This window comes from Macaca fascicularis, chromosome 9 (genome assembly GCF_037993035.2).
Source record: "Macaca fascicularis isolate 582-1 chromosome 9, T2T-MFA8v1.1".
Classification (NCBI taxonomy): Eukaryota; Metazoa; Chordata; class Mammalia; order Primates; family Cercopithecidae; genus Macaca; species Macaca fascicularis.
The window spans coordinates 101,261,710-101,288,064 of record NC_088383.1 but is presented as its reverse complement, the minus strand read 5'-3'; the positions used below and the strand labels follow the sequence as shown (position 1 = coordinate 101,288,064).

The window sequence follows — 26,355 nt, the reverse complement described above, 5'->3', positions numbered from 1 at the left end:
AGTCTTTTACCTGGGATCCCTATTTTCCTCTTGGTCCCCATTGTAGTTTATTTTTCCAGCCTCGTGATCTTTTGAAAACTAAAATCTGAATGTTTCACTCCTCTGTTTAAATTCCTTCAGTGGTTTCCCAACAGAGTTGGCATAAAATGCAAAATTTTCCTTGGCCTACAAAGTGATGTGGTCCCAGCCTATCTGGCCATCTTCTATACCACTGTCCAGCCCATCTCTCCCATTTGCATTCCACTCCAACTGTACTGGCTCTCTAATTTTCAGACATTAAGTTTATTCCTCCCCCATTGCTATTTTCTCTACATGAAACACTTTTCTATCTGATCTTTGCCTGGCTAGATTCTTATCATTTGAGTCTCCCCTCAGATTTCTTCTCCTCAGACCTTCTCTGACTTCCCAATCTAAAATAATGCCCCTCCCCCTTTTGTATTGTTTTCATAGCACCTCTCACTAAAATTACAATATTTGTTTATTGTCTGCCTCCCTCCCAATTACAATGTCTGTGCACTTCTTGGAGGACAAAGGATTTCATGTGTCTTACCTACTGTTTTATCCATAGTGTGTGGAACAGTGCCTGGCACAGAGTAGATGTTCATTAAATATTTATTGGATGAATGAATCAGTCAGTGTGGAAGCTGCTCTTACCAATATTGGAAGTTGCTCTTACCAAAAAGCATCTTCTGCATTGTTTTTCTACACTGGTCAAAAATATAAGCCATTTTTTTCCCACAACAGTTTCCCAAATGTTTGTCTAGTATGTTTCATAGAAATTTAGGAAATTCTGTTCATAAAAATGTGTGTACTTTATATTTAAAAATGCTGTAGGTGTCAGCATTTTATTACCGAATTTTCTTCATTAACAAGTACTCAATTTTTGACCAGAAATATTCATGGTTTTCCGTGAAAGAAATGTGATTTTGCTCTCTATAATGGAAGTATGTTTGGAGATTAACAGTATATTTGGCAGAATCATCAAACAATATGAAACTGCTTAACAATGTGGTAGGAAAGAGAAAACGATTTAGGGCCACAGAAAATTTTTCCAATGGAGTAAAATTTAATTGAAGGGAGAAAGGGTGTACAGTAATGAATTTAATGTGTTACATATCTGCTTTAATAAACTATGTAGTAGCTATGTGTATTTATTTATATTTTCCTTTTTAAAAGTATTATCCCCTAGAAGAAGTACTCACAGCGGAATATTTACTGGAAGAATTTAGACCTGACTTAATAGAGATGGTTCTCGATAAACTCAGACCAGAAAATGTCCGGTGAGTCACCATACAGATTTTACTATTATACACTAAAGTTTCAATAGTGATTAGAATCTGAAAAAATTTGAAATTTTGAATAAAATGCTTTTAAACATTTTATCAAGCATGATTATAAAAGTAGAGAATAGGCCGGGCGCGGTGGCTCAAGCCTGTAATCCCAGCACTTTGGGAGGCCGAGACGGGCGGATCACGAGGCCAGGAGATCGAGAGACGATCCCGGCTAACACGGTGAAACCCCGTCTCTACTAAAAAATACAAAAAAACTAGCCGGGCGAGGTGGCGGTCGCCTGTAGTCCCAGCTACTCGGGAGGCTGAGGCAGGAGAACGGCGTAAACCCGGGAGGCGGAGCTTGCAGTGAGCTGAGATCCGGCCACTGCACTCCAGCCTGGGTGACAGAGCAAGACTCCATCTCAAAAAAAAAAAAAAAAAAAAAGTAGAGAATAGTATAATGAAGCAACACCAAGCTTCAACCACTGATACATGGCCAGTCTTTTTTATCCATCCCTCTTCAGTCATCCTCCTTCCACCCTAGATTATTTTGAGGCAATATTTCCAAAAGATGAGGACATTTTAAAAAACAAATATAATTTTATTATCATAAATAAAATAGAATAATAACCTGTCTTAACCTGACTTTATTCTAACTCAAACTGCCAAAGTATCAGCCCACCTATCTGGCTCATATAAGCAAGTGAAGACACCCTCTTTTACTTAAGGCACAGTAAAGATTACAATCTCAGAATCCTCCTGATTGACCAGTGGTTAACCACGAAATCAAAAGTCCAAACTCTTATAGCAGCAGAGATATTCTTGCTAGAGGAAAGTAGTCCCTAAAGTGCCTGTGAGCCACCACATGATATTCCTCCCTTAAAACTGAATTTCATATATGTTTTCTAAAGTCAAATGATGGAATATAATTGAATGATACGTTTTACATTTTTAATTTTTCTCCTCTGTTAGAGAAGTATTTTTGAAATTCTACTGGCAATTTGGTGATTAAGTAAATAAGTTTTGGCCGGGCGCGGTGGCTCACGCCAGCACTTTGGGAGGCCGAGGCGGGCGGATCACGAGGTCAGGAGATCCAGACCATCCTGTCTGACATGGTGAAACCCCGACTCTACTAAAAACACAAAAACAAAATAAGCCAGGAGTGGTGGCGGCGCCTGTGGTCCCAGCTACTGAGGCTGAGGCAGGAGAATGGCGGGAACCCGGGAGGCGGAGCTCGCAGTGAGCCGAGATCGCGCCACTCACTCCAGCCTGGGAGACAGGGCGAGACTCCGTATCCAAAAAAAAAAAAAAGTAAATAAGTTTTTTGGAACAGTTGTTTTATGAATAAGATCAACAATGTGATAGAACTTTTTGAAGAAAAAATCTTTTGGGGCTTGGCATGGTGGCTCCCACCTGTAATCCCAGCACTTTGGGTGGCCAGGGTGGGCGGATCACCTGAGGTCGGGAGTTCGAGACCAGCCTGACCAACATGGAGAAATTCCGTCTCTACTAAAAATACAAAATTCCCCAGGTGTGGTGGCATGCGTCTGTAATCCCAGCTACTCAGGAGGCTGTGGCAGGAGAACCGCTTGAACCCGGGAAGTGGAGGTTGCTGTGAGCCAATATCATGCCATTGCACTCCAGCCTAGGAGACAAGAGGGAAACTCCATCTCAAAAAAAAAAAAAATCCTTTTGACAGAACTGTACTGTCAGAGTCTTTTCCTAGTTACCATTGTTTTAACTTTTCCAGACATATTATCAAAGATTCATTAGCTATAATTGTATATATATGACTTGCACCATACTGTTTAGGTTGAGAACAATAATTAATGTCCTCTAATGTTCAGGTGGGCTTGGCCTATCTATTGTGACTCCTAGGTGGTTGGTGGAGTCGGGTGATTTTCTTCTAGGAAATACTATTAGCCAGATTTTACCTGACCTCATGCTAGGATTCAGCTAAATATTCTATTTTTTTGGGAAGCCAAGGCAGGAGGATCACTTAAGCCTAGGAGTTTAAGACCAGCCTGAGTAGCATAGTAAGACCCCATCTCTATTTTAAAAAGTTTTAGTGATTTTTTATATTATGATACAGTGTTTGGGTGAGTACAAATAATTAGCTTCAAGAACAATTTTTTATAGAGATAGGGTCTCACTGTATTGCCCAGGTGGATCTCAAACTCCTGGCCTCAAGCAATCCAGTTTAGCCCCCCAAAGTGCTGGGATTACAGCCGTGAGCCACATGCGCAGCCTATAATTTTCTTTTCTTTTTCTTACTGAGCCTAGAATTTTTAAATTGGAATAAGATACCATGGTTTTGAGGTTTAAAAAATATATTAAGTGTCAAAATTTAGAAATCTTTTTCAATGAAAATAGTGTGAAATTATTTAGAAATTAAATTTCCGGTTTGAGGTACCCAGTAGCTTACAATGTTTCCTATGCAGTTTCTTGCCAATATGTTAAGTTCCCATTCATTACTCAAAATTAATTACTCAAAAATTGATTATGATACAGAAAATCATACTAAAAAACTAGAAGAAGTTACCGACAGCTATGAATTCACTAGAGATTGGTTAGTTGATCATTCTGCCTTTAACAGCAAATGCTCTTTTTCAACTCTAGATAATTTACTGAGGAATTGAAAAATGAAGAAATCTTTCGTTTTCCATTCAATGAACAACAGATAAAGTTGTAGATTAAATATTTGTATAAGCTAATATGTTAAGTTATTCATGCCTGACATAGTCTAGTGGGGGATGGCGAGATATAGTTCACATAATTTAAATGGTTTAAAGTGATATATACACTGATACACAGGGTTGCGTATGTAGGAAATCCTAAGGAATCTACTTTCGCCTGCAAAAATCTAGAAATAATAAGTGAATTCAGCACAGTCACAGGTTGCAAGGTCAATATACAAAAATCAATTGCATATCTATATATAGCAACAAAAAAATAGAAAATTAAAAGAACTATTTACAATAGCAACAAAAGCATAATATTACTAGGAATGAGTTTAACCAAAGATAAGCAAGACTTCTACATAAAAAACTAAAAACAGTAGAAGAGAGCAAACAGTAGCCAAGAAAAATGAAAAAAGACTTAAATAAATGAAGAAGCATACTATATTCATACATTAGGAGACTTATTAATATGTTAGTTCTCTCCAATCTGATTCATAGACTCAGTGTAATCATAACCCAAATCCTGGTAGGCTGTTTTTCTTCTTTTGATTTATTTATTTAGAGACAGGGTCTTGCATTGTCACCAAGGCTGGACTCTAGTGGCGGGATCATAGCTCATTGCAGCCTTGACCTCTTGGGCTTAAGTGATCTTCCTGCATCAGCTTCCTGAGTAGCTGGGACTATGGGTGCAAGCCACTATACCTGTTTAATTTTTTTTTTTTTTTTTTTTTGAGATAGAGTTTCACTCTTATCACCCAGGCTGGAGTACAATGGTGCGATCTCGGCTTACTGCAACCCCGCCTCCCAGGTTCAAGCAATTCTCCTGCCTCAACCTCCTAAGTAGCTGGGATTACAGACACCCGCCACCACACCTGGCTAATTTATTTTAGTAGAGACGGGATTTCACCATATTGACCAGGCTGGTCTCGAACTCCTGACCTCAGGTGATCCGCCCACCTCAGCCTCCTAAAGTGCTGGGATTACAGGCATGAGCCACCGTTCCGGGCCTTTTTTCTTTTTTATTTTTTTTTTTTAGACGGAGTCTCGCTGTGTCGCCAGGCTGGAATGCAATGGCACAGTCTCGGCTCACTGCAACCTCTGCATCCTGGGATCAAGCGATTCTCCTGCACTCCCTAGTAGCTGTAACTACAGGCGCGTGCCACCATGCCCAGCCAATTTTTGTATTTTTAGTAGAGACGGGTTTCACCATGTTGGCCAGGATGGTCTTGATCTCTTGACCTGGTGATCTGCCTGCCTTGGCCTCCCAAAGTGCTGGGATTATAGACATGAGCCAACACACCCGGCTTTTTTGTTTGTTTGTTTAATACAGTCTTGCTCTGTTGCCCAGGCTGGAGTGCACTGGCGTGATCTTGGCTCACTGCAACCTCCTCCTCCTGGGTTCAAGCAATTCTCATGCCTGAGCCTCCCAAGTAGCTGGGATTACAGGCATATGCCACCAATGCCCAGCTAATTTTTAAATTTTTTTGTAGAGCAAGAGTCTCACTATGTTGCCCAGATTAGTCTCGAACTCCTGAGCTCAAATGATCCTCCCACCTCAGCTTCCCAAAGTGCTAGGATTACAGGCATGTGCCACTGCACCTGGCCTTTTTTATTTTTTTAATTTTTTTTATTTTTTTCTGAGATAGGGTCTCACTCTCGCCCAGGCTAGAGTACAGTGGTGCGATCTCAGCTCACTGCAACCTCTGCCTCCCAGGTTCAAGCGATTCTCTTGCCTCAGCCTCCCGAGTAGCTGAGATTACAGGTGTATGCCACCACGCCCGGCTAATTTTTGTATTTTCAGTAGAAATGGGGTTTCTCCATGTTGGTCAGGCTGGTCTCAAACTCATGACCTCAGGTGATCCGCCCACCTCGGCCTCCCAAACTGCTGGGATTACAGGCATGAGGGCATGAGCCACTGTACTTGGCTAGTCAGTTGATTTTATTTTTGACAAGAGCATCAACATAATTGAGAATGGAAAATCTTTTCAACAAATGGTGCTGTTCTACCAGCTGCATATCTATATGAAAAATGATGAAACTTGACCTTTACCTCATACTATTTATAAAATTTGAGATAGATCATAGACCTAAATATCAGCACTAAATCTATAAAACTTCCAGAAAAAATAGGAAAAAATCTTCAAAACCTTGAGATAGGCAAAGATTTCTTGGATAGAACATGAAAAGCAGTAACCACTGACAAAAACACATTGGCCGTGCACAGTGGTTCACGCCTGTAATGCCAGCATTTTGCAAGCATAGAGGGAGGATTGCTTGAGCGCAGGAATTTGAGACCAGCCTAGGCAACATGATGAAACCCCATCTCTAAAAAAAATATGCAAATTAGCAGGGTGTGGTGGTACATGCCTGTAGTCCCAGCTACTCAGGAGGCTGAGGTGGGAGGATTGCTTGAGCCCAGGAGGTGGAGGTTGCAGTGAGCCGTGATCATGCCACTGCACTCCAGCCTGGGCAACAGAGTGAGACCCTGCCTTAAAGAAGGCTGGGCGCGGTGGCTCATGCCTGTAATCCTAGCACTTTGGGAGACTGAAGTGGGTGGATCACCTGAGGTCAGGAGTTCAAGACCAGCCTGGCCAACATGGCGAAACCCCGTCTCTACCGTAATCCCAGCTACTTGGGAGGCTGAGGCAGGAGAATCACTTGAACCTGGGGGCCAGAGGTTGCAGTGAGCCAAGATCACGCCACTTTACTCCACCCTGGGCAAAAGAGTGAAACTCCATCTCCAAAAAAAAAAACACATACACACTGATAAAATGGACATCATCAATATTAAAAACTGCTCATTAAGTGATATATGCATTTACTTACATGATTGAAATACATGGAAGAAAAATACCCAGAACACACACTAATTTTTACTTTACTTGCCACACTAATTTTAATTTACTTGCCTCATTTAGGCAAATAAAACAGTTTAAATATTTGTATTTTCCTCAGTGTACTTATATATTCCGGGGGGAAAAAAATCAACCTAAATCTGGTTGAATTTTACAACCAATTCTACAAATAAAACCTTTTACCAACATGAGGAGGAAGAGCTGTAGATTTACTAATAGAACTTATTAGACAATCTGTTTTCCAGGTTCAAGCAATTATCTTGCCTCAGCCTCCCAGTAGCTAGGATAACACGCACCCGTCACCATGCCTGACTAATTTTTGTTTTTTGTTTTTTGAGATGGAGTTTCGCTCTCGTTGCCTAGGCTGGAGTACAATGGCGCGATCTCGGCTCACTGCACCTCCGCCTCCCGGGTTCAGACAATTCTCCTGCCTCAGCCTCCCAAGTAGCTGGGATTACAGGCTCCTGCCACCACGCCCAGCTAACTTTTTGTATTTTTAGCAGAGATGGGGTTTTGCTGTGTTGGCCAGGCTGGTCTTGAACTCCTGACCTCAGGCGATCCACCTGCCTCAGCCTCCCAAAGTGCTGGGATTGCAGGTGTGAGCCACCATGCCCAACCTGTATTTTTTTTTTTTTTTTTTTTTTTTTTTTTTTTAGTAGAGACAAGATTTCACCACGTTGGCCAGGCTGGTCTCAAACTCCTGACCTCAAGTGATCCACCCGCCCCGTCCTCCCAAAGTGCTGGGATTATAGGCATGAGCCACCATACCCAGCCTCACTAAACAATCTTTAAGATTCCTTCCAGTTACTAGTTTTGTGTGGTTTTGTCACCTACTACTAGTCATGAGATCTTGGATACATAATTTTTTTCCTTCAACGTTTATTGAATCACTTATGTGAAACCTCAGAGTTGACAGTCCTGAAAGGGGGACTTGTGAAAAGTTAACTTTATATAATGTCATGAATACTGGCTCTCATTTAATTTCCTTGAACCCTGTTCATCTGCAAAATGGGGATAGTGCTTTATATGATGTAAAATGTTTTAGCAAAGTCAAAAAGTGTTGTACAAACACAAGCTAATGCTATATTAAAGGTATACCATATAATAAGGTTGTGCTTTTTTTTTTTTTTTGGTAAGAAAAAACCATGATTTAAATTCTAATCCTTGCTGCTCTAGAGCCAGTAATTGACCCAGCAACACTTTGTAGGAGTGCATTTGCTGGAGCATATGTTTTACTTTTGAAATTGCATATTTCTAAATGTGATACCTTATGCAATTAGAGTTAAATACCTCTTTTTACTCTCACATTTAAAGAGAAAGCACTTTTCCTCTACAGGATTGGTCTCTGTGACTGTTACAATTGTAACTGCAGTAGGTCAGTGATACATGGTGCAAAACAACCTGGGATAATACTGCCAACTGCCAGGCCAGACTAGGGTGGCTCAAGGGTAAGATTACCTTCTTTAATACCCACTGAGACAAGTTTAACATTGCAACCAGGTAGGGAAATAAACAGGACACTCTTAAGAATAAAAGGAACCTTAGAGGCCATTTAATCCAACTCCTGTTAGGTATACACTTGGCCCTCCATATCTGCAGGAGATTGGTTCCAAGACTCCCATGGATATCAAAATCCAAGGTGCTCAAGTCCCTTATGTAAAATGGTACAGTATGGTACTGTGTATCTGTTCTGTAGTATCCCAGCTAAGTAGTTACCAGCTTCAGTTTAACTTCTTCCAAGGATGGGAAACTCATAATATTAAGGTAGCCAGTTTCATTTTTGCCAGTCCTAATTGTTAGAAAATTATTTTGAATTTTGAGACTTGATGACTTGTTCAAAGGTGTTTACCTATTATTACTCTATGATCATTGTCACCCAGCTCCCCTGATCCTATCATTTGGTGCCTGTTTTTCCATATTAAATCTACAAAAACAGCTATAGAGTCTTTGTCATGTGCCTTCCTTTAGTCATAAATAATTCCATTTATTTGGGAGAAGTTATTCTTGATTAATCCATGAAAGTCCTAGTGGTAACAACGGACTTCTTGTCTAAATGTTTGGCAGTCTGACAGTTACCTGTAGAATATTGTCAGGGATCAATGCCTAATTTACTGGCTTCTGGTGTTCAGACTTCACTCCTTTTTTCTTTTTGAAAGTTACAGCATTTGCCCATCTCCATCTCTAGTTTTCTGCCTCATCTCGTGTTCTCCAGCATTTCTAAAAGATGATGGACAATGATTCTGTTAGGATTTGGTAGTGGCATAAGCATTAGAAATTGTGACTCATCTGTATTTGGAGATGTGATTTCTCTTTTTTAATTTTCATTTTTTTTGAGACAGAGTCTTGCTGTGTTGCCCGGGCTGGAGTGCAGTGGCACAATCTTGGCTCACTGCAACCTCTTCCTCCTGGGTTCAAAGGATTCTCCTGCCTCAGCCTCCCGAGTAGCTGGCATTACAGGCACCCACTACCACACCCAGCTAATTTTTGTATTTTTAGTGGAGATGGGGTTTTACCATATTGGCCAGACTGGTCTTGAACTCCTGAACTCAAGTGATCCACCGGCCTCGGCCTCCCAAATTGTTGAGATTACAGGCGTGAGCCACCACACCTGGCCAGAGAAGTGATTTCATACTTGGCTCATTCACCTATCTTCAACTCCTTTTTTCTGTGTTTGGTCCACCTTTACAGTTAAAAGACCCATGTTTCTTTCAAAGACAAGGTAAATAAGAGAGGGGAGTAGTCCTGCCATCTGTTAACATGAGATTAACTGATTACATTTTGCTATAGGTCATGTGTCCTATTAAATTATGAGTTTCTTCTAAATAGGAACTGTATTTTGTCTTTCCCAGAATTTGACCTGGTAAGAACTCAAAAGTTGACTGAATTTTCTCAACTTTAAGCCTTATCTTTCTTGACTTTTTTCTTACTTTAAGAAACACTTTAGTCCAGGCGTGGTGGCTCACGCCTGTAATCCCAGCACTTTGGGAGGCTGAGGCAGGTGGATTACCTGAGTTTGGGTGTTTGAGACCAGCCTGACCAACATGGTGAAACCCCATCTCTACTAAAAATACAAAAATTAGGCCAGGCGCGGTGGCTCAAGCCTGTAATCCCAGCACTTTGGGAGGCCGAGACGGGCGGATCACGAGGTCAGGAGATCGAGACTAGCCTGGCTAACACGGTGAAACCCCGTCTCTACTAAAAAAATACAAAAAGCTAGCCGGGCGAGGTGGCAGGCGCCTGTAGTCCCAGCTACTGGGGAGGCTGAGGCAGGAGAATGGCGTAGACCCGGGAGGCGGAGCTTGCAGTGAGCTGAGATCCGGCCACTGCACTCCAGCCTGGGCGACAGAGCGAGACTCCGTCTCAAAAAAAAAAAGAAAAAAAAAAAATACAAAAATTAGTCGGGCATGGTGGCAGGCACCTGTAATCCCAGCTACTCAGAAGGCTGAGGCATGGAAATCGCTTGAACCCAGGGGGTGGAGGTTGCAGTGAGCCAAGATCATGCCACTGCACTCCAGTCTGGGGGATAGAGCGAGACTCTTTCTCCCCAAAAAAAAAAAAACAACACACACACACTTTTAAAAAAATGGTTTTTAGCATTTTTCACGAGCCTCATCACTATTTAAGTATGATTTTTGAGTCTCATCAATAGATATTTTTTTTCCAACCTTCTGTCTTCTCTGTGTATCCTTTAAAAATCTAATTTGATATCATGATAGTATAGAATTTTACTAGTGGAAGGAGAGAGTTCATCTAATTTGAATCCTTATTTAAAAATTAATGAGGCCGGGTGTGGTGGCTCACGCCTGTAGTCCCAGCACTTTAGGAGGCCAAGGTGGGTGGATCACCAGTTCAAGACCAGCCTGGCCAACATGGCGAAACCCCGTCTCTATTAAAAATACAAAAGGCCGGGCGCAGTGGCTCATGCCTCTAATCCCAGCACTTTGGGAGGCCGAGGTGGGCAGATCATGAGGTCAGGAGTTTGAGACTAGCCTGGCTAACATAGTGAAACCCTGTCTCTGCTAAAAATACAAAAATTAGCCAGGCATGGTGGTATGTGCCTGTAGTCTCAGCTACTCAGGAGGCTGAAGCAGGAGAATGCTTGACAAACCCAGGAGGCGGAGGTTGTGGTGAGCCAAGATCACGCCACTGTACTCCAGCCTGGGCAACAGAATGAGACTCCGTCTCAAAAAAAAAAAATATTAAAAATTAATGATACTGAGGTTTAGAGAGGCTAAATGGCTTGTGCCTAACTTAGATCTGTAATTTTGGCAAGATTTCAAAGAAAGTGATTCAGAGTATCTGCCAGAATCCCAGTTTCTTATTGCCAGGTCTGTGCCCTTTCCACTAATTCTGTTTGAATTAATCACAATTACCTATGAAGCCTCTTCTCATTCTTTGGATATCTTTTCCCTTTTCTTTGTCAGGGATCATTTGTAAAAATCTCAAGAGAATTTATTATTTGGGAACCATATTGCCTTTTAATGTCTGTAGTCAGGAGACCTTTTGTTTCCAGGTGAGTTCCATCCAGCTTCGACAGCTGCATTCCCTCCAAACATTTTTAAATGTACTTGAAGTCAACAGCATTCATTCTAGCCCACTGCTTCCTTTTCTTGCTGTTGTAAGTTTTAGTATGAAAAGGTTGTGTTTTCTCATGTTTCATTTTTAAATTTCTTTCTTTTTCTTTAATTAGAGACAGAGTCTCACTGTATTGCCCAGGCTTGCCTTGAACTCCTGGGCTCAAGTGACCCACCAGCCTTGGCCTCCCAAAGTGTTGGGATTACAGACTTGAGCCACCATGCCTGGCCTTTTTTCTCATTTCTAAGGATCACATCATTACCATATTGGCAGCCTTTTCTTCCCCCACACTCTAGCCACATTAAAAAAAAAACTGGGCTGGGCATGGTGGCTCACACCTGTAACCCTAGCACTCTGGGAGGCCAAGGCGGGAGGATTGTTTGAGCTCAGGAGTTTGAGACCAGTCTGGGCAACATGGTGAGACCTCATTTCTACCAAAAAAAAAAAAAAAAAATTAGCTGGATATGGTGGTATATGCCTATAGTCCCAGCTACTTGAGAGACTGAGGCAGGAGGATCACCTGAGCCCAGGAGTTCAAGGCTGCAGTGAGGTATGATCACACCACTGTACGAGATCCCGTCTCAAAAGAAACCCTATTTTTCGTATAATTAGATTTTCAGCAGATGGTCTAAAGTGCTCCAATATTTGTACTAGTTTTTCTCAACTGTCTGCGGTTGTGTATACCATAGGTATCTGTACTTCAATTATTGTTTTTCTCCTAATTCAAGTGCTCTTCCCTGTACTTTCACACTCTGGTTCATAGGTGTCTATATGGGTTTGATGTGTGTATACTCTGTCTCTACCATTATTTTCTTCCCTGTCTCTATTTATTACATCATACATTCCCTTTCATTGTATATTTCAATCTTGAATTCCTTAATGATATACTAACTGTTGGTCTGAAAGTATCTCTTTTTGTTAGTCTGGTATTTGATCTGTGCCTAGTCTGAGGAACTGTGCTTGTCTATTTCCTTATAATAACATTTCACATGTTACCCGTACACCTCACTTTGGTATATAGCTATCCAAATCCCTAAAGACTGTACTTGATGGGTCTGCCTTTTTCCCCTCCTTTTTTTAACCTGAGCATTACTGCACAGCCTTCAGTGTCTGCTTTCTGTGTCAGATAGTCATCCTCCAGAGCATCTGGCTTGGCAGCTTGTTTACTTTCTCAGAACTGAGTTTAAGGTTTTCTTGTTTCAGAGGGCAAGTCCACTCCAGCCTGGGTGTCAAAGTGAGACCCTGTCTCTAAAAAAAAAAGAAATCAAGTGTTTCATGGAAGAGTAGATGAGAAGACCATCTACCAGATTCTTCTACTTAATGTGTTTTTTAAAAGTCTCCTTGAGAATCAATCCATTCATTCTCTGAGAATCAACAAGCCCGAGCTCCTAGGCCTGAGTCTGCATAGGCTCTATCATGTATTGAATGCCCTTAAGAGATACCATACACTCTTCATACAGCTATATGATTTCTGTGAACTCTACACATACAACTCAAAAGGGATTCTTGAACTACCAACGTGCATCACTTCCTTCTGGATGCAATAATAGAACTCTTTGATCTGTCAAACCGTATGATTCCTCTGTATCTTTCTGTGGAACATATTTCTTATTTAGCATGTTTTCTAGAACTGGTAGTGGTTAGTGGCAGATAGGCCAGATCAGAAACACCTACAGCTGGAGGATTAGTCAGTCATACTGACAGGTGAGTCAGCTTGCTTTAGGATATCTACCAAAAAGCAGATAACAAGACCAAGTCCAGTCAGCCAGGTAGAGTATTTTATCTAGAATGTATAAAAAATAGATGGGGCCTGGCGCGGTGGCTCAAACCTGTAATCCCAGCACTTTGGGAGGCCGAGACGGGCGGATCACGAGGTCAGGAGATCGAGACCATCCTGGCTAACACGGTGAAACCCTGTCTCTACTAAAAAATACAAAAAAAAAAACACAAAAACTAGCCGGGCAAGGTGGCAGGTGCCTGTAGTCCCAGCTACTCGGGAGGCTGAGGCAGGAGAATGGCGTAAACCTGGGAGGTGGAGCTTGCAGTGAGCTGAGATCCGGCCACTGCACTCCAGCCCGGGCGACAGAGCGAGACTCCGTCTCAAACAAACAAACAAAAAAAATAGATGGTAGTTCACACTACTAGCGTTGAAGTTGGGGAGGTTCTACAAGGGGCAGGTATTTGGAACAGAGACTGGGATTCTCAAAATGGATGAGTATCATCAGAGGGGAGTTTCGATTGCAAGTACTAGGCTTTCAGCTGTGAGGCCAACATTCAGAGGCTAGAATCAAACCTCTAGGGGGATAGGTGAGAACAAGCAGGAACAGATATGGACCTAGTTATTTGAATTGGGAATTGGGACTTAAGGGAGAAGTGGAACCAATAGCAGGACTGACTTTACACCAAGTTGCCCAAGCTAATTGGCTAGAATTCCTTGACCCATAAGATTCAAAATAGGACTGGTCCCAGCCTGTGGTTGAGTCCACTGGTGGGGGTGTAATGATTCCAACTTCAATGATTAAAAGGCGGTAGAGGCAGAGTGTCCCTGATAGTGCTTTACAGGGATGGCTTAGAGTTCTACTGGTTCTGAACTTCTTTTGCTCCTCTAGTCTTGTCATTTTTTGTTCACTTATCTTTTGACATCATTTTATCTCTGCCTTCCCTCCTTGAACACTTTTTTTTTTCTTTTCTTTTTTTGCTTGAGACAGTCTCACTGTCGCCCAGGCTGGAGTGTAGTGGGCAGTCTCGGCTCACTGCAAGCTCCGCCTCCCGGGTTCCCGCCATTCTCCTGCCTCAGCCTCCCAAGTAGCTGGGACTACAGGCGCCCACCACCGTGCCTGGCTAATTTTTTGTATTTTTAGCAGAGATGGGATTTCACCATGTTAGCCAGGATGGTCTCATCTCCTGACCTCGTGATCCGCCTGCCTTGGCCTCTGAAAATGCTGGGATTACAGGCGTGAGCCACCATGCCTGTCCTTGAACACTTTTTTCCGTCTGACTTCTCTTCTGGGCTGTTTCTACTGTCGCATCAAAAAAAGCTTTTAGGCTGGCTCACACCTGTAATCCCATTACTTTGGGAGGCTGAGGCAGGCAGATCACCTGAGGTCAGGAGTTCAAGACCAGCCTGGCCAATATGGTGAAACCCCATCTCTACTAACAATACAAAAATTAGCTGGGCATGGTGGCGGGCACCTGTAATCCCAGCTACTTGGGAGGCTGAGGCCGGAAAATTGCTTGAACCCGGGAGGCGGAGGTTGCAGTGAGCTAAGATCACACCATTGCACTCCAGCCTGGGTGGCAAGAGCAAAACTCCGACTCAAAAAAAAAAAAAAAAAAATTAACCAGGCATGGTGGCAGACGCCTGTAATCCCAGCTACTTGGGAGGCTGAGACAGGAGAATTCTTGAACCCAGGAGGCAGAGGTTACCGTAGTAGACATTTTTTGGTCTTGTCCCTTTCTCCCCTAGTAGCAGGAAGGCCTGTGTATTTGTAGTAGATATATTTGATGCCAGTCTCTGGCAGGAAAAAAACATAGAGCAGAAATGTAGCAAGCAATAATAAAAGTTTCTTGGGTATGTGTGTCACATTTTTAAAATATCTGGATGAGCCAACAGGTTTTGTTAGTCATTCCTGTTATCATTCCTGTTAATTCTGCACCTGAGATATTCCTAGGAAGGAGTACTTTTTTGCCTTTTTTTTTTTTTCCCCAAGAGAAAAGGTTTTGATTTGTCACCCAGGCAGGAGTGCAGTGGTGTGATTCTAGCCTACTGCAGCCTCAAACTCCTGGGCTCAAGCAATCCTCCCACCTCAGATTCCCAAGAAGTTGGGACTACAGGTGCGTGCCACCCCACCTGGTTAATTATTAAAATGTTTTGTAGAGACAGGTCCCACTATTTTGCCCAGGTTGCTCTTGAACTCCTGGGCTCAAGCGATCTTCCTGCCTCAACCTCCTAAAGTGCTGGGATATCAGGTATGAGCCACCACATCCACAATTTCTTTGCTTTTTTTAAGGACTGTTTTTTAACTGACCTTGTTATATTTTTTCCCCCAGCTACTCTTCTTTTTAAATTTTAGTCAGTAGCAACCTAGAGGAATCTCTCCTGTGAGCAGTTTTTCACACTGAAAATAATGGACTATAACTAAAGGATAACAGGGACTATGATCAGAAACCTCTATTCTTATATTGCTTGTTTGGACTAAGCCTTACAGGATTTGCTGGGTCTTAAGAGGCCCAGCACGTTCTTGGATATTATTTATATTGTCCTTAATCAGGTTCTTTAAATTTATATATACAGTGTGAGTTTACAGGGTTTTTTTGTTTGTTTTTTCTATCTCTAGGGTTGCAATAGTTTCTAAATCTTTTGAAGGAAAAACTGATCGCACAGAAGAGTGGTATGGAACCCAGTACAAACAAGAAGCTATACCAGATGAAGTCATCAAGGTAGGGTTAGCTCATCTGTGAATAAGCCTGTGAGGAATCAGAAGGACATTGCTTCCTAGATCCACCAACTAAGACCGCAGAGTGTGGAAGACTGATGACCTAGTGTTGTCTGTACCATCCTAAGAGAAATCAATAAGTAGATAAGGAGCTGGAGTTTAGCCTTTTCATGAAGACATGATACCCTAGCCACTTTCTCATGTGTCTATCAAACCACCAGGGTTGTGCCTCATGCCATAAAAGGTAACTGAAGTGCAGGGTACACAGGCACAGGCAGCAGAAAGGCAAGAAGAGATGGAAGTAGGAAGCATGAGAGACCAATGCAAGGGCTCCAAGGAGCTCACAGTCTTGCTGTGAACACAGGCTGAGAAGGAGGCTCTAGGATTCATACCATGTTCACTTCAGGAGATGCTATGTTTTATGCCTCATGTTATAGCACCGTTCTTTTTGTCAACATAGGGGAATTATGATTTTCAGAACAGGTATGTTAAGACAATATTTTGTCCCATTCATCAGTAGTCAGGATTTTGCTTGTGAATGTTACCTACTTATCTAGTACTTTTTCTTTCTTTCTCTTTTGATTCTCATTGGCTATGTGCCTTTGAGATTGGCTCCATTATTCCTGGGAAAAGACCAGAAAACTTTACTGACTAGATTCTAGCTAAACTCGAGTAATGGACATTTTAAAAATGTACCTGTGTAATGACATACAAAAAAGGAATTAGTTTAAGAAAGAAAATCATCACTGATACTTCACAGCTCTCTGACATATTCATAATACAGAAGGAGATCATTGAAGCCCCCCAGTGTGTGAAAATGTCCATCTCTCTAAACTGTGAGGAAAGCTGATCTTCCATGAATTAGTGCTGGGTCTGAAATAGTCCTAAAACAAGAAAGAATCCCCATGTTCACCAGATTCTGACCAGAATAAACCTGCCCTGAATGGGCTTTTTTTTTTTTTTTTTTTGAGATGGAGTCTTGCTCTGTCACCAGGCTGAAGTACAGTGGCACAATCTCAGCTCACTGTAATCTCTGCCTCCCGGGTTCAAGCGATTCTCCTACCTCAGCCTCCCAAGTAGCTGGGACTATAGGCGCATGCCACCACGCCCAGCTAATTTTTGTATTTTTAGTAGAGACAGGGTTTTACCGTGTTGGCTAGGATGGTCTCAATCTCTTGACCTTGTGATCCTCCCACCTCAGCCTCCCAAAGTGCTGGGATTACAGGCGTGAGCCACCATGGCTGGCTGGGAATTTTTTAAGAACACATCTCTCTGGGAACTCAGTAGTGAAATTACTTATTAAGTGTTTCCTAGTCCCTACTATTCAGCTGTTCTGGAAACCTAAGATACCACTTAGGAAATATGGCCAACTTGCCCAGTGCGGAAAGACACAAACACAGGAGCTAAGATAGAACCGTAAAATCTGTAAGGCTGTGCCACACCAGCTAGAGATCAAATTACTGAATCCAGAAATCATAATTATTGACAATCAGTTGTTGTTGTTGTTGTTGTTTTTTAATAGACAGGGCATTGCTCTGTTGTCCAGGCTGGTTGCTTTTTTCTCCTGGCCAGTTGCTTTTTTTTTTTTTTTTAATGATGAAAAGCCTTATAAATTAGGTTCAACCATCAGTGGCCTGTGATCTCTCCCACTTAGGTTTTAGAACTAGGACAGGGAACAGATCCAGCCTACAGGTTGTGTGAATCCCAACCTAAATGTCAACTGTGTGTGTTTTTTTTGTTTTTTAGACGGAGTCTCGCACTGTTGCCCGGGCTGGAGTGCAATGGCACGATCTTGGCTCACTGCAACTTCTGCCTCCCAGGTTCATGTGATTCTCCTGTCTCAGCCTCCTGAGTAGCTGGGATTACAGATGCACACCACCACACTCGGCTGATTTTTTGTATTTTTAATAGAGATGAGGTTTCACTATGTTGGCCAGACTGGTCTCAAACTCCTGACTTTGTGATCCACACATCTTGGCTTCCCCAAGTGCTGGGATTACAGGCGTGAACCACTGCATCTGGCCTCAACTTTGTTCTTAACCTTATGCTTGAACTACTGGTTCACTTCAAAGTTCACATGATCATCTGGGAGAGGTATGGGCCAGTTCTTAAGAAGTGCTGAAGGCCGAGTGCGGTGGCTCATGTCTGTAATCCTAGCACTTTAGGAGGCTGAGGTGGGCAGATTGAGATGAGGAGTTTGAGACCAGCCTGGGCAATACAGTGAAACCCTGTCTCTAATAAAATACAGAAATTAGCTGGGTGTGGTGGTGCACACCTGTAATCCCAGGGAGTTGGAGGATGCAGTGAGTGAAGATCACGCCACTGCATTCCAGCCTGGGCAACAGAGTGAGATTCTGTCTGTAAAAGAAAAAAAGAAGTACTGAAGTGAGGCTGGGCATGGTGGCTTACACCTGTAATCCCAGCACTTTGGGAGGCTGAAGTGAGTGGATCAGTTGAGGCCAGGAGTTCAAGACCAGCCTGGCCAACATGGTGAAACCCCATCTCTACTAAAAATACAAAAATTAATCGGGTGTGGTGGCACACACCTATAGTCCCAGCTACTTGGGAGGCTGAGGCACGAGAATCGCTTGAACACAGGAGGCGGAGGTTGCAGTGAGTTGAGATCATGCCACTACACTCCAACCTGGGCAACAGAACAAGACTCTGTCTCCGGAAGAAAAAAAAAGAGAGAAGTACTGAAGTGAAGGACACCCCCTTTAGCCTGGCTTTCAGGCCATACATGGATAGTATAGCTGAAAGTATGGCTCTTATATAAATGACCTATTGTCTAGCAGTTGTGGGAATATATTCCTGGGCAGATTATTCTCCATTATTTAAAGAGCTAGAATAAACATGATCTGCATATGGACCAGTCAGCTTTTCTGTGTTCCATAGTCTCAGATTGTTCCTCAGCTGGTCATTTTGGAGATGTGGAGAGGAAGAATAGATAAATGAGCACAAAATCTTTACTAGTACTAGAAAGACCGACTCAAATTTCATGAAAACCGATCAATGGATTTGGTAGTACCTCCTTTATATATGATGGAAAACAATGCTGTGTGACATCTGTGCACTTAATACTTGCCCATATATTGAGCAGAGATACTATTTTAAACTCTTAAATCAGGCTCTTACTGCATTTGTGTGTTTCATTACTCATCCAGAAATGGCAAAATGCTGACCTGAATGGGAAATTTAAACTTCCTACAAAGAATGAATTTATTCCTACGAATTTTGAGATTTTACCGTTAGAAAAAGAGGCAACACCATACCCTGCTCTTATTAAGGTAATGTGTTTGAATCAGTGATTTTAAATTGGGGGACAGACCTAACACATGGGGGACTAGAGAAATGATTTCTTACATTTGGTACTATGTTGATTTGGGGGGGCTCACATACTGATAGATGACAAAAAAGCTGCAGAAAGAATAACTACAAGAAATATTAGAAGGTTGAAAATATTAAAGCAAGCAAACTAAACAATGCAGAATCTAGGAAATCGCTTTCTTTATAGGAGAAAAAAGTAAGTCTGAGCTGTAACTATAAGTCTGTGGAAAGGTCTGTGCCTCTTTTCCATGTCTGCTGAAGACCCAATAAGGAAGTAGGTTTGTGCTGCATTGTGGACATTAAAGATAAGAAAGGATCTCTACAGCCTGAAAGAGAGCAAGTCCAGGGGGAGCTGTTGGATTTCCTGCCCTTAAAAACATTCATTATGACATAGTGACTATATTAAATTAATGGAATAATAAACTAGTGCGAAGTGCCGTTGAGAAGTAGGGTTCCCTCCCCCTCTTTTTCAGACTATCCTTTTCATGCCATTGTTTCAGAACTTGAGTAAAGTATGTAAAAAATTGTATCAAATTATTACAGTACATTCTCCCTTCTAAACATATTTATTCTCCCTTCTAAACTGTTTGTAAACTGATGACTATAGGCACACACACGCATCTTTCTTTTTATCTTCTTCAAATGACCTGACATTTGGAAGAATTTAGATGAGCTCAGTGAGATAACAATCAGTGTTTAGGAACATGAAAATTTGTCTTAAGCAACTAGATTATTAATGAGGCAACCTTTTTTCTTTTTTTTTCTTTTCTTTTCTTGTTTTTTCTTTTTTTTTTTGAGACAGAGTCTTGTTCTTGTTGCCCAGGCTGGAGTATAATGGCATAATCTTGCTCTCTGTAACTTCCGCCTCCCAAGTTCAAGTGATTCTCCTGCCTCAGCCTCCCGAGTAGCTGGGATTACAGGCACCCACCACCACGTCCAGCTAAGCTTTTGTATTTTTAGTAGAGACAGGGTTTCACCATGTTAGCCAGGCTGGCCTCGAACTCCTGACCTCAGGTGATCCACCTGCCTCGGCCTCCCAAAGTACTGGGATTACAGGCATGAGCCACCGCGCCTAGCCCATTTTTCTTTAAAAATGACATTTTAAAGAGTTTTCTATTAGTTTATGCAAAGAGAAAGTTCATTTACCCCTCCTGTTTTTTACGTATTGTTTTTATTTATTTATTTGTCTATTTATTTATTTATTTATTTATTTATTTTTGGAGGCAGGGTCTCTCTGTTGCCCAGGCTGGAGTGCAGTGGTGGGATCATAGCTCACTGCAGCCTCAAGCTCCTGGGTTCAAACCATCTTCTGGCCTCAGCCTCCTAAGTAGCTGGACTATAGACGCACACCACACCCAGCTAATTTGTTTTTAATTTTTTGTAGAGATGAGATCTTGCTATGTTGCCTGGGCTGGTCTGGAACTCCTGGCCTCAAGTGATCCTCCTCCTTCAGCCTCTCAAGTAGCTGGAATTATAGGTGTGAGCTACCATATCTGACTTTTACTGTTTGTTTTAAATAGGCCTTCCCAGAGCAAACTAACAAGAACATTAAACCATTTATATCTCTTCCCAGAGTTTCAAGGTAGTTTCAAGTGACTAAAGCCATTCTTAGTATAGCATGAGTGAAGTGGAGAGGCAAGATAAGTAGCTTATTTGTTCATCCTTGGCCGTGTTGGTTATCCATGGTTGCATATTAAATTATTCCAAAACTCAGCAGCTTAAAACCACATCATTTAAGTTAGGCCAGGTGCGGTGGCTCGTGCCTGTAATCCCAGCACTTTGGGAGGCCGAGGCAGGCGGATCACGAGGTCAGGAGTTCAAGACCAGCCTGACCAAAATGGTGAAACCCCATCTCTACTAAAAAAAAAATTAGCCGGGTGTGGTGGTGCACGCCTGTTATCCCACCTACTCAGGAGGCTGAGGCAGGAGAATCACTTGAACTCAGGAGGCAGAGATTATGGTGAGCTGAGATTGCGCCATTGCACTCTAACCTGGGTAAGAGCGAAACTCCGTCTCAAAAAAAAAAAAAAACACGCATGCCATTTATTATCTCACACAGTTTTTTTCTTTTTTTTTTTAAGACTCGCATTCCATTGCCCAGGCTGTGGTGAAGTGGTGCAGTCATGGCTCACTGTAGCCTCAGCCTCCTGGGCTAAAGTGATCCACCAACCTCAGCCTCTTGTGTACCTAGGACTACAGGCACACACCACCATGCCCAGCTAATTAATTGTTCAATATATCTGTAGAGGTGGGATCTCACTATGTTGCCCAGGCCGATCTCAAACTCCTAGGCTCAAGCAATCCTCCTGCCTCAGCCTTCCAAATTTCTGGGATCACAGGCATGAACCATCATTCCTGGTCTCTCACACAGTTTTTGTTTTTGTTTTTATTTTTGTTTTTGTTTTGAGACAGAGTTTCTCTCCGTTGCCCAGGCTTGAGTGCAGTGGTACAATCTCAGCTCACTGCAACCTCCGCTTCCCAGGTTCAAGCAATTCTCATGCCTTAGCCTCCGAAGTAACTGGGATTATAGGCATGTGCCACCATGCCCAACTAATTTTTGTGTGTTTAATAGAGACAGGGTTTTGCTAGTTGGCCAGGCTGGTCTCAAACTCCTGGCCTCAAGTGATCTGCCTGCCTTGGCCTCCCAAAGTGCTGGGCTTACAGGTGTGAGCCGCCGTACCCTATCTCACACACAGTTTCTTTTTTTTGTTTTGTTTTGTTTTGTTTTGTTTTTTGAGATGGAGTCTCGCTCTATCACCCAGGCTGGAGTGCAGTGGCACCATCTCGGCTCACTGCAACCTCCGCCTCCCAAGTTCCAGTTCAAGCAATTCTCCTGCCTCAGCCTCCCAAATAGCTGAGACTACAGGCATGAGCCACCACACCCTGCTTTTTTTGTGTGTTATTAGTAGAGACGGGGTTTCACCATGTTGGCCAGGATGGTCTCGAACTCCTGACCTCATGATCTGCCCACCTCGGCATCCCAAAGTGTTGGGATTACAGGAGTGAAGCCACCACGCCCAGCCCTCATATACAGTTTCTGAGGAGGGCCAGGAATCCAGCAGTGACTTAGTTGGGTAGTTCTGGCTCAGGGCCCGTTGTGTGGTTATAGTCAAGCTGTTGGCTGAGGCTTCAGTCATCTGAAGGTTCAACCAGGGCTGGAGGATTCTCTTCCAAGTTCAGTTATGTGGTTGTTGGCCAGCCTTTTTCACCACATGGACCTCTCTGTAGAGTTGCTTGACATGGCAGCAGGCTTCCCCCAAAGTGAATGATCCAAGAGGGAAAGTGAGTGATCAGGATGCAAGCCGTGGTGTCTTTTATAAATGCAGTCTCAGAGGTATACCATTAATTCTGTCATATTTTGTTAGTAAGGCAGACCAACCCTGGTCTAGTGTGGGAGGGGACCACCCAAGACTGTGAATCTCAGCAGGCAAGGATTGTTGTGGGCCACCCTGGAAGCTGGCTGCCATTCGCTTGCAAGGGACTTCTGCCTCTGCCTGCCTCCCAGTGTCCGGAAAGATGAAGACAGGACAGTTGGTATTGGCTTCTCTGATCTGTCTTTTTCTTCACTGTACCCCCATCTCCCTAATACAGGGGAAATAGAAGGCAGATTTCACTGTGCTACAGGAGTCTGCAGTCTTTGTCTCCAGCTTTCTACCTAGTGACTCTGAGTATGTTTCAGGGCCATGGGACAGCAGCTCCAGAACAAAACTCTAACTATTGCCTGTGTTCTCCTCCTCTTGAAGAGTGATTTGATTGAACATTTTTGCTGAATGCACCTCTATTTCCCTAACCAAACTGTTTCTCCATCACAGGATACAGCTATGAGCAAACTCTGGTTCAAACAAGATGATAAGTTTTTTTTGCCGAAGGCTTGTCTCAACTTTGAATTTTTCAGGTATGTAAGATGAGTCTAGCTTATAAAGCTTCTTATAAAAATCAACAATTACATTTCCAAAAGTTATCTATTTTTCTTAAACATCCATGTCTAGAAATAAAAGGAATTAGAGTTATTTCACCTAGAAAAGGAGAGGCTGAAATAAATAAATAAATAAATAAATAAATAAATAAATAAATAAATAAATAAAAATAAAGAAAAGGAGAGGCTGGCCAGGCACAGTGGCTCACGCCTGTAATCCCAGCACTTTGGGAGGCCGAGGCAGGCGGATCATGAGGTCAGGAGATCGAGACCATCCTGGCTAACACGGTGAAACCCCGTCTCTACTAAAAATACAAAAAATTAGCCAGGCATGGTGGCGGGCGCCTGTAGTCCCAGCTACTCGGGAGGCCGAGGCAGGAGAATGGTGTGAACCCAGGAGGTGGAGGTTGCAGTCAGCCGAGATCGCATCACTGCACTCCAGCCTGAGCGACAGAGCAAGACTGTGTCTCAGGAAAAAAAAAAAAAAAAAAAAAAAGGAGAGGCTGTTGCTGTTAAGAGGTATTTTTTAAAAAAACGTTGTTAACTCTTTTTTTTTTTTTTTTTTCCATTAATGAGTATACCCTTTAGCTGAAATGATTTATGTTAGCTATTGTTAGGACGACCTTCTTAGCCTTCAGGGTTTTGGATTCTGAGGAGGCCGTAGATTTACCCAGAAGACTCACTGAAGAAAGAATAAATAATTTGGGGTGTTTTTATTGCTTTGGTTTTGTATTCCTGGAACTTGTCTAGAAGAAGAGGTACTAGTTACTAAATTATCCTGAGTCTTGTTTCGTCTTTTGTCTGGAGCTCCCTCTATTTCTGGCTTGATTACTTAAAAATTACTAATAAAAAGGGAGAAGATGTTTAGTAAAATTTATGAATAATGCTATTGCAGTAATTTCTCAGTGCATTTTCAATTCATCTCTGTCTTCCTTTACTTATTTGTGTGTTAATCACCCGATTCAGATTTTACTTTGTGAGTTTATACTTTTTATAATTTCATATTTCTAAAATTCAGTGGTTTATAAGATAAGCCTATCATGGTTTATTTGTTCAGTAATGTTCAATATGATAATCAGCTTTTTCATTAATTTTTATTCAGTTGGCTTGACATGAAATTAAAGGTAGATATGGTTTAAATGCTTTGGAAAAAGGGAAAAGAATCTGATTTTCCATCAACAAATATGTTGAGATTATAGTGATTATAAATATTATGGTTTTATAGCATGAGAGTTACAGATTATCTGAAACTGCTTAGAGTTTTTTTATTGTTTACACCAAACATGGGCTGTCAGGTTGTGGCTTATTATTGGTAAAGGGCATTACAAAGCTGCTTTTTATTTTTTGATATTTGAGAGTGATATTTTTAACACTGTAAGCAGCTTGTCACCACTTTCCCATTTGGCCTCTGTGATGATGAATTTCTTTAGAATACCCTTTGAGAGACCATTTTACATTTTTGTGTTCTCTGAACTGCCTAGCACATTTCCTACAATTGAAAATGTCTGCCTCCCACACAAATCCCATCCTATGGTCTGTCTTCCTAGAGGTAACCACTGTTCTGTTTCTTGTACATTTTAATTGAAATTTTCATGTGTGTGTCTATATCCTTTTCATCTTTTCAGAAATAAGATTATATTATGTGTAGTTAGCTATGGTTTTTAAAACCCTATGATCCATATTTAAGCATATAGTATCTGGTTACAAAATAATGTATTTTTTAAATTAACACATGAACCAGAATTTAGGTATCCCAGTTGAATCCTATTATCTTTTAAAAGTTAGTTTAGTGTCTTCTCCACTTCACCAGCACAGCTGCTGTGGATACAGCTGTTTTCGTTCTTTTTTTTTAAGGAGACAGAGTCTTACTCTGTCACCCAGGGCTGGAGTGCAGTTACTGCAGCCTCAAACTCTTGGGCTCAAGTGATCCTCCCATCTCAGGCTCCTGAGTAGCTGGGACTACAGGCACATGCCACCTCGCCAGGCTGGATACATCATTTTAGGACACTCCTTGGAATTATTTTCTGAGCCTGAGCCATAGTGCTTTGAAACCCCAAACTTTCTGGCTTTTCACTTCCATCTGAGAAAGGTGCATAGTTACCTGTGGGGCCGACCTCTGTCATAGCCTCTCTTTTGTTTTGATGATTTTGTTTTTGTGAATTGTGCCTTAAGTTTTTGAGCTGCGATTTGCCCAAAGAAGGAAATCTGTCATTGTGTATCATACTTTAAAAAATTTAATGGCAGATCATTTATTCAAATTTTCCAGTTGGAGAATATTTGGATAGCTGTAGAACTTTGTCTTTGATTTTAATTCTCTAAGTGACTACACATTTTATCCCTGTTTTTGCTTTTTTATCAGCTTTGATAAAATTGTTGGCTTTTGGCTGGGTGCAATAGCTCACACCTGTAATCCTAACATTTTGGGAAGCCAAGGCAGGAAGATCACTTGAACCTAGGAGTTCAAGACCAGCCTGGACAACACAGTGAGACCTTGACTCAACATTAAAAAACAAAATGTTGGCTTTGTTTTCAGTACATTAGTTATATTTACTGTGATACAAATAGAGTGAAACTTTTAATTTGCTGCCAAACAAACCAAGCAGGCACCTGCCTTAGGCCTTTAGCACTAGCTATTTCTTCAGCCTGGGAAGTTCTCCACTCCACCCCTTAGATATCCCCAGGGCTCGCTCACTCGCCTCCTTCAGGTCTGGGTCCAGATGTCACATGATAAGAGTGGTCTTGACTGGCTATTCTTATGTAAAGCAGCAGTCTTTCTTCCCTGCTGCCATCACCCCATCATTCCTTATTCCCCTTACCCTGCTTAATTTTACCTCATAACACTGTCACCAACTAAAATGTCAAATTCAAATATATTATTATTTGTCCCCTCTAGCTAGATTATCAATTCTGAGGTCAGGGACTTTGCCTGATTTGTCCACTCTTTATCTTCAGTGCCTAGAAAAGAGCCTGGCACTGTAGTAAGCATATAATACATATTTGTTGAATGAGTGAAACTTTCACTTTCTTCTGATAAAAGGTAAGCAAGGTTGTATAGTCAGAGGAGCAGGTCGTTTAACTTGCGTTTGAATCCCAGCTCTGCTGCCACACGAACTCAGGGGACCTGAAGAAAATTATGTTTCTTATCTGGGAAATGAAGTTTAGTTGATCACTGTGGTTGTTTAGTTCTTGTACTCTATAATTGTTTCTTCTTTGTTCTTTCTCATTTAACTATTTTTCTATTTTAGTTTTTTTCCCTAGTTTTGGCTGCTGTTATATGATAGAAATTATCAATTA

General features: G+C 41.9%; 1 protein-coding gene across 4 annotated transcripts in view; it reads left to right on the top strand.

The window, feature by feature from the left end:
• IDE (insulin degrading enzyme) overlaps positions 1-26,355 on the top strand; it is a 120,181-nt gene that overhangs the window by 66,419 nt on the left and 27,407 nt on the right. For all 4 annotated transcript variants that reach the window (XM_005565951.4, XM_005565950.4, XM_074002210.1 and 1 more), the window contains exons 11-14: positions 1,177-1,280; positions 15,720-15,822; positions 18,983-19,105; positions 22,958-23,040. In XM_005565951.4, the coding sequence (XP_005566008.3) occupies positions 1,177-1,280; positions 15,720-15,822; positions 18,983-19,105; positions 22,958-23,040 (413 nt within the window). The remainder of the gene's footprint in view (positions 1-1,176; positions 1,281-15,719; positions 15,823-18,982; positions 19,106-22,957; positions 23,041-26,355) is intronic.